This window comes from Amphibalanus amphitrite, unplaced genomic scaffold (assembly GCF_019059575.1).
Source record: "Amphibalanus amphitrite isolate SeventyFive unplaced genomic scaffold, NRLGWU_Aamphi_draft 000441F_arrow, whole genome shotgun sequence".
Taxonomy (NCBI): domain Eukaryota; kingdom Metazoa; phylum Arthropoda; class Thecostraca; order Balanomorpha; family Balanidae; genus Amphibalanus; species Amphibalanus amphitrite.
Genome location: NW_024881935.1, coordinates 215308 through 223581, shown reverse-complemented (window position 1 = coordinate 223581; position 8274 = coordinate 215308). Strand labels below are relative to the sequence as shown.

Here is an 8274-nt window from a genome sequence, read left to right as displayed (position 1 = left end):
CCTAAATAATATTAATGACTGCTAGAGAAAACACTGAAGCCCCCAATGGGGCGGGGGGGGAATCGGACCTGGGCAGGAGACAGACGAAGATGGCCCAGAGTAGCACGCTTGCAACAGCCGGCATAGGACGGATGGTTATGCGGGCAGCGTCTCCGCTTTCCTGAATAGCAGGAGGACGTCCAGATTCTGGCCGTTCCCATGCAGGGAGAACCTAGCTGGTCAGCTTCGCTTTCAACGTCGGTACGACTGCTGATCGATCAGGGTTTATATCAATTTCATATCTGATTTTATACATATATGTCAGACTCGGGCTATTAGATTAGCATCCTGGTGTGTGGCAAAGCTGTGAATTGCAGGCCGCAACACGTGCGGCAAGCTATATCTAACGAAAACAAAGGTAAAGCGCGATTTATATTAGGTTCCAACCGCGGAAAAAAACGCGTCACTGGACCACCATCACTCGCGGTGTGGAGAATTATTAGGATATTTTGAACGTTTCGTGGCTACACGGGGATCAAACATTATCATTATTATGCCTTTGAATGTTGTAAATTGTCCCGTAAATAGCCCGGGTCGTCGTCACAACTTTCAAAAACACGAAAGATCCCCATTTCCCATCCATTTATCTCAAAGATAGGAATAGTTGATAAATCAAAGGTATATACATTCAGCTCTCATTTCGCTGCATGTCGTAAATGTATGTCTGTCTAAACCAACCCGAAATCAGCTTGAACTCGAAGCCATCAGTCACTAAGGAATTTTTCGTAACTTCATGTACGAGCGTTTACATGCGGAGACATTTACCTACCACCTGTAAATAGTGCGCGATTATTTTCAGCTAGGATTGAGCCCAACATGGACTAACAGCGTTCAGCGTGGTAACAACAGGCAAGTTTCGTGCTATGGCCAAGTGGAAACGCTTAGCTTCCAGCTGGCAGAGTACACTAAATATACATATTGGTGCAGCGCTAAGCAGGGCTGCGGAGTCGATGGATGTTAGGGTGACTCCGACTCCGACTCCGACACCGGCTTCAAAAATCGTTTCCGACTCCGGACGGTTCTATTGAAAAATTCATATCAAGATAGGTATTGAAGTTCATAACGGAGATGTTTTTACCTTGCCTGAAACGATACCTAGTGCATTCCAAGGCTTTGCGTTGCAAATATGTATTAAAATAGCGTACACAATTAAAAAGCAGGTTCTGGGGAATTCACCGTCTTCTGCTTCCCTCGCTGAAGACGTTCGTCCAAAACAGCAATTTTTTCGACAAAATCTAATTTCGAGCGCAGTATCGTCAAACAAACAGATTCAGTGCATGACGTTGAGCCATGCAGCATTAACTCCGACTCCGGAGTCGGAGTCGGTAAGATTTGGGCGGCTCCGACTCCGACTCCAACTCCGGGAAGAACTGTCGACTCCGACCGACTCCAACTCCAACTCCGACTCCACAGCACTTGTGCTAAGTGCGCAGAGGTTTCAAAGTCGAGCGACATTGCAAACATTTGTGCTATGGTTATGTTATAGAGATGTACCTAAGTGCCATAATTTTTCTGGTGCATTTGTTTAGGGGCTTTTGGCATAGACCAGTTGAAAAGAGTTTACATCAGTCCTCAGCGCTTAGTTCTGTGTTTTTTCTCCTCATATGAGGCAGGGGAGACTGGGGCGATGCGTTACACTTTTTGGTCTTCTGCACTTAGTGGCCAAGCTATTCAATGACATTGCACCAAATTTGGTCACATGCTAGCTGAATCAATTTGGAAAGCACATGCAAACTTTCACTTCTTTACGACTATTCACTTTTATGTGAAATTCAGAAAACCAAAGCAAGATTTTTGGGGTAAGTTGAAAAATTGTGGGGCAACTTGATACACGATATGGGGTAACATGTTACACTTCTTTTTTCGTAGTTTCTTCATCATTATAACAGTCATTGCCCGTCCTATCGGAACCGATCGTAAGCCTCCCTAATGGATAATACTAAACATGCTTTCCTTTCTCATTGAAAGGCAAGAACAATAAAGCATAAACCATTACTGTACTCCACACGCATGAAAAGGCTCATCAAACATGGCTCAAGCTCTGATTTGCCTTTACTGCGACGCCATGGGCACAATGCATTGCCATACTGACCGGAGTTTGATTTTCTGCACAAAATTTACGCCCAGGTGAAATGGAGCACGCTATAAGCAGTCTTGGGTAGCCATCTTTAAACATGCCCCGGCCCTGCGGCGGCCGAATTTCTCAAGACTGAACTCAAATGTTTGTTTACATGAAGAGGCTAGCGCGTTTTACTTGGTGATCTTACAAAAGAAATCATCGCTTAATTTTGTGAACATACATTCAGCATTCTTACACAAATAACCTTGACAAAAAACGACCCAAAGTGTTGGCCAGCAAAAAATACTTTTGCTGTCACAACTTACCCCAGTGCGCCTACAGGGCGACATGGCGTTCCACCAGGTCTGAGCCTGCAGTGACATGTAAAATGTGCGTAACCCTTCTGCTAGCGTAAATATTGGCGCCATATCAAGAGTATTTTTAAAGATATTTCCTTTGTAACAACTTACCCCTGTAACAGCTAGCCCCACTCTCCCCCATACATTGTTTGCTTGTACACATGCATAACGTACAGTGTGTCTAAAAAGAATGTACCGTCGCCACTACGTGGCGCTGGTGTCGCGAGCCGGTAGTTGGCTGAATCCGCACCAGACCACACATTCCCAGGCGCTAGGTGACAGCTGCGCAGCGGCCGGTAGTAGCGTAAGCCCGAACCTTCGTGACACGACCCCGGGGGGGGGGGGAGGGAGGGGAGCGGGCGGGGCAGCGCGTGTAGGGAGGGGTGCTCCAGCAAGCTGGCAGTTGTCGCGGCCAAAGGTCAAGGGGTCACACACCAAGCGAACGGACGCTGATGTGGGTTCGTGGGGATCATGAACTTGTGTGTGGTAGGTGCGTCTTGCGATGCACGAGTGATACGCCAGGTCTAAGCCAAAGGATTCAGGGGAGAGCTGAAGAAAACACCTGGTCAACTATGGCGAATAATAATGCTGAAAAATGGAAAGTATGGGTCAATGCAAGCCTTCATGACTATAAACAACTTTCTGAGGACGCAAAGGCCAGCATTGAATAACGATATCCGGATCGAAATTAGCAATGATTTATAACCGAAGGTTTGTTGTCAATAGTTAAAACACTATTCTTTAGAATTGTGTTTTTCTATTGAAAAACAAATCTGAGTTCCCTGACAATTTGGCAAAAGCTGCCTGAGATCAGTACAACTTGATGCTCTTGAAAACGGCCGTTCCAAAAAATCTATTTTTTTCAGGATTTCTAGTGGGCCTAGTTAAAACACTATTCTTTAGAATTGTGTTTTTCTATTGAAAAACAAATCTGAGTTCCCTGACAATAACCGCAGGTTGTTGTTTCATTGGACAAACACTATTCGTTAGAATTGTGTTTTTCTATTGAAAAACAACCGGAGCGGTCGTTCTCCGGGCTATGTTTTGCAAAGTTGGCCGCGAATCAGTACAACTTATTCCAACCCCCAACGTCCCTCGGCATTTAGAAAACCTGAAGGTCCGGTGAGGGTTAAAACGTTTCTCCTGAACGAGGAAGAAATGTAAAAGTCAAAGCTCTATAGACGTCCTGTAAAAGTGGCCACAATAATAAATTCGTTAGAAATAAGATGCTTTTCAAACGACTTCCTCATATAAAATCGGGTGCTGGGACCAATCTTATAAACGCTTTAGAATGGACAGGGCGTCACTGGCTAAAGTTTGGGTGCAGAAAACGGCTATTACCTAAATGCAAAATGGTTTTCATGCATTTCAGTCAATTGTATATTGTCGGTCCCAGTGGCCGAGCTAAAAAAAAAATCGGTAGTGTTTTGCATCTTTTACGCCCTAAGAAACTACACCATCTATCGAAGTGGGCGGGCTTATTTGAATGGGAGGGCGCATTATGCACGAATCGAGTGCTTTCGTTTATTTTGGACTGTATTTTACCACATCCACTGCTGGTATCACTATTAATATTATCTAATGCCGTGAATACGACAGCATTCCATTTATAAGATTGGGCCAATGGAGTCGCGCCCCGCGAGCTCGGTTTTCCGCTGGGCCGCTACAGGCCAGGAAGTCGGTCTTCGCCTGAGGGCAGGACAAAGGTCAGCGAGGGAGCGCGGGGTCAGCCAGGTATCGCCAAGTGCCGAGCGGATGCCGCTCCCTCCCCTCTCTTCCCCTCTTCTCCCCTCCCCACCTCGGTATAGATGGGGAGGGACCGAACTGCCAATGACATGCGAGCGGTCAAGGCCGCTCGCGCGGCAGCGACCCTGGCGGCCGGATGCCGCAACTGGGATTCAGCCAAGTTACCGATTCGCCTCCTGTGGGAGAGCCAAACCAGGGGACATACTTTTTAGATATACTGTACGGTACTAGGTGAAACAGAGTTATAGTTCTTATGTCTCTCAGTAAATAACAAATTCCCACCGTGTTGCTATTCAGCGGTACATAACGGTAGTGGTCAGTACACGCCTAGTTTAGCAATGACGGCGCACATACTTTAGCCTGGTTTCCGGCCCCTCCTGAACCAGTCGGCGCTCAAAAACTGGTAGAATCGGCCGGTTTGGCCGGCGCTGACCGGGTCTGGTTAGCGTTGCGGTGCGGGGATCAGTCGTCACCGTTTGGGGACTCAGTCGATCAGTGACCCGGCCGGCCGGTGGAGGGGGGCGGCAGTGGGTTCGGCGCCGGTCAGGGGGTTACAGTGGCTTCCGGCGCCACCGCTGCGGCTGCTGCTGCTGCTGCTGCCGCTGTCTGACTGCCGCTGCTGCTATTGTCTGCTGCTCTCTACTGCTGGTGCTGCTTTCGTCTGCTGGTCTTGCTGCCGCTGCATTACTGCTGTGACGCTGTCTGCTGCTGCTGCTGCTGCTGTTTCTGTCTGCAATCGAGTGAATTTACACCGTCAGACTTACTCCCGACATTGCCCTCATCTTAGACTTCATGTCATTTCTGGTTATTTGCCCATAGCGTTACTTTTACTGCAGATTGCGTCCCGGCCCTGTGATAGATCTATCCATTGTCTCCCGCAATGGAGGTCCCTGACGTGGTGAGCTCGTCACCTTCTTCGTTCAGCAGCCTGGCCACCGCCTGGGGCCTGCTGCGCTGCATCCTGTCGTCCTGTTCGTCAGGGGAGCCCCGCATAGCGCCGCCGCCGCCCGAGGCCGAGATGTGGGCCGAGCTGAGATTCTCGCGGTTCCTCGCCGGCGACTCTGAGGACGGAGACGTCAACAACAAGACGCCGCCGGACTGGCTGGACACCAAGAAGTTGAAGCGCGCCCGCGAGCTGCACCTGCAGTACTGGCCGCTGATGAACAACGCCCAGGTGATGTCGCTCTTCCTGTCGTTCGCCTTCTTTGAGAACACCAAGCCGCTGCTGTACACTGGACGGTCGGACACACCGCCGCGCGCCCGGCGCCGCTACCTGGAGACGGCCCTGCACGTGCACACCTGGGCGCTGGGCGACATCTGGAAGCCCGGCGACCCGGCGTACCGCAGCGCCGACATAGTGCGCGGCATGCACCGGGCCGTGGGCTCGCTGCTCAGCGCCCGCGACCTGTCCCGGATCGCCTACCCGGGCCAGCTGCCGCCCAAGGTGCGTACCTGCGGACTGGCGCCCGCTCCAGAGGAGGGCAGCGGCGGCGGCGAGGCTGAGGAGGAGTCCCCAGTGGAGGAAGAGGAGGAGTCCCCAGTGGAGGTTGAGGAGGAGGAGGTCAGGCCCTCCGAGCGCGGCGGTTTCTGTCCGGGACCGGTGATCTCGCAGCGCGGGATGGCCGCCACACAGTGGTTCTTCGTGGGCCTGATCGTGCTCCACCCGGACAAGTTCGGGCTCGGCCATCTGAGCGACGACGACCTGGAGAGTTTCGTGCACCTGTGGCGCAGCATCGGCCACCGGCTCGGAGTGGCGGAGCGGCACAACCTGTGCGCCGGCTCTCTGGAGCAGGTGCGCGCGCTGATGCGGCTGGTGGAGCGGCAGTACCTGGTGCCGCAGCTGGAGCGGCCGCAGGACGACTGGGAGGCCATGAGTCTAGCGCTGTACGACGGCCTCGGGGAGGTGTTCTCCATGTGCCGCTACAGCGTGTGGCGCTACTACCTACTGCATGATGTGCTGGAGGTGGAGACCGCCGACGCGTACCGGTCGCTGGGGTGGCGCGACTACTGGCGCTACCTCTTTCTGCGGGGCATCTATCGGCTGGCCAACCAGGATCAGCAGGTCCACACCAGCATTCGCAACACGGCGAAAGACGAGTTCAAGAAGGGTGCCGAGGCGGAGAACTTTTCGAAACAGCTAATGTATGTGTTTGACATAATCTAGCCATCTGAGAGGCTGTATGTGCATTTGTGCAGGCTATGTGAATATTCAAGTAGTTTGCTATAGTAGACCTCGCTGCGTTTTTATGCTCTTATAGTGTCAATCTGTGATTGAAAAGCAGGGCTAACCCGCAGGCTGTCCGAGTCCCGCTCGTGTCTTTATTTGATCAGATGGGTGGGGGCTGCGGATGTCTTTTCCTCTATTGATCATCTTTGTCATCTTATGCCAAGTGTTCATCCACCCGAGCCAGTACTTCAGCGGAATGGTCTCTTCCTCGCTCTGCCTATACTCCGCTCATCTGTTGTTATCATTGCTGAATTGTTGTTATGTTCCATACTCGTGTCACAAACTCGGCATGCTCGCGTTCACTTGCTATCGCTACCTATCGTTTGTGCTATCAAAGGACATTTGATTTGTTCAAATAAACTGTTACATTGCGGGGCCGATGTTCATGTATCTCAAATGCCGCAGAACGTGCGAGGCATGACTATTTTATGCCGACTGCCATGTGCGACTTTCTGTGACGTAGCCTGACCTAGTTTTTACCTTTCAAACATGGCACGATAGAAGATTCCAGCATGAGCCATAACATGATAATTTGGCTCGGTATTAACAAAGAATATTCATTACTTCAACCGTCTTCACCTGTCCCCACACATTTATTATTTTCTTAGACAAACTTAGGCCGCTCATACTCAGAATTTTCCGTTAATCTACAAAAGACTACGCTCGCTTCGCTCGCTCCGTAAAATATAGTTGTACGCCAAATTCTGCATAGGGTAAGTGGCTCCAATCACGCACACGTCCTAAACACGCACACCAATGACTCTTTTTAATATAGCTGCCCAAGCAGAAGTGTAGAAAGCATAAATCGACCGAAAACGATTTCTGGCAACATTTGTGCCGCGGCGGGCAGTTGTTTCAGCGCTCTCGCATCAAAAGGTAAGTAATGATAGCATGTTTTGTAAAGGAAGTGCTGATTTTTAACGCTGAAAAAGTGCCTGATATAATAATGCGTGTATCGGTGTGCATTAATTTTTTCACGGAACCATAAATATACCGGATAGATTATCAGGCATCAATTTGTGGCCAATAAGTCAGTGTTTTCTTTGATCATACGTGTATTACCTGGAATGCGTCGAGGAAGACAGGAAAGGGCTGAATGTGAAGCGTGCGTGTTTAGGGCAGCTGGTTCTCCAATGACGCACAGGTGCCATGCTGCATAAATGCACATACATCAGATGGATTTTTTAACGTTTCTTTTTAGAGGGAACGGTTTAAATCGCATTACTGTGATACGTTAACATTTGACAGAGTTCTGGAAGATTGATGATCCCCTGCGTTTTGACAAAAAGCCAAGGGATTTAAAATCAGGCCCGGGGGCTCGGACGGTGACTCCAGGGCGGTGTTTCACGGCCGCTAGCAGCGCGCTGCCTGCACACGTGTCAAATTGGGTTTCCACGGAGACCAACAAACTCGTATATCCAACACAGCTGCAAACTGTGACATCAGCTCGTGAAATGCGCTGGCAGTGTGCTGCTATCGGCCGTGAAACACCGCCCTGGCCCGGGGCTCGACCACCGAGATCGGGCCCGGGGACTCGGCTGGAGAGCCCAGGGTCTCGGGTGGTGAGATCGGGCCTGGAGCCTCAGGTGTGAGACCGGGGCCGGGGTCTCGGGGACTGTCGGGCGGTAAGACCGGGCCCGGGGTCTCAGGCGGTGGGACTAGGCCCAGGGTCTCGAGCGGTAGGACCGGACCCAAGGTCTCGGCCGGAGAGACCGAGTCTGGGGCACTTTCAAATAAAGCGATTTGTCCATACTTATTTCGATGATTTTGATCCCCATCCTGTCATCTCTTCCTGTGCGCATTTGAAGCATGTGCATGTGCGTAATAACAGCACTGATGCTCTA

At 50.6% G+C, this 8274-nt stretch overlaps 1 protein-coding gene across 1 annotated transcript; it reads left to right on the top strand.

The window, feature by feature from the left end:
- The first annotated feature begins 5083 nt into the window (after window positions 1-5083).
- LOC122391509 lies at window positions 5084-6799 on the top strand. The gene has a single exon (XM_043385515.1). It carries the CDS (start codon window positions 5084-5086, stop codon window positions 6365-6367), a length of 1284 nt encoding a protein of 427 aa, XP_043241450.1. The 3' UTR covers window positions 6368-6799.
- Window positions 6800-8274: the final 1475 nt, after the last annotated feature.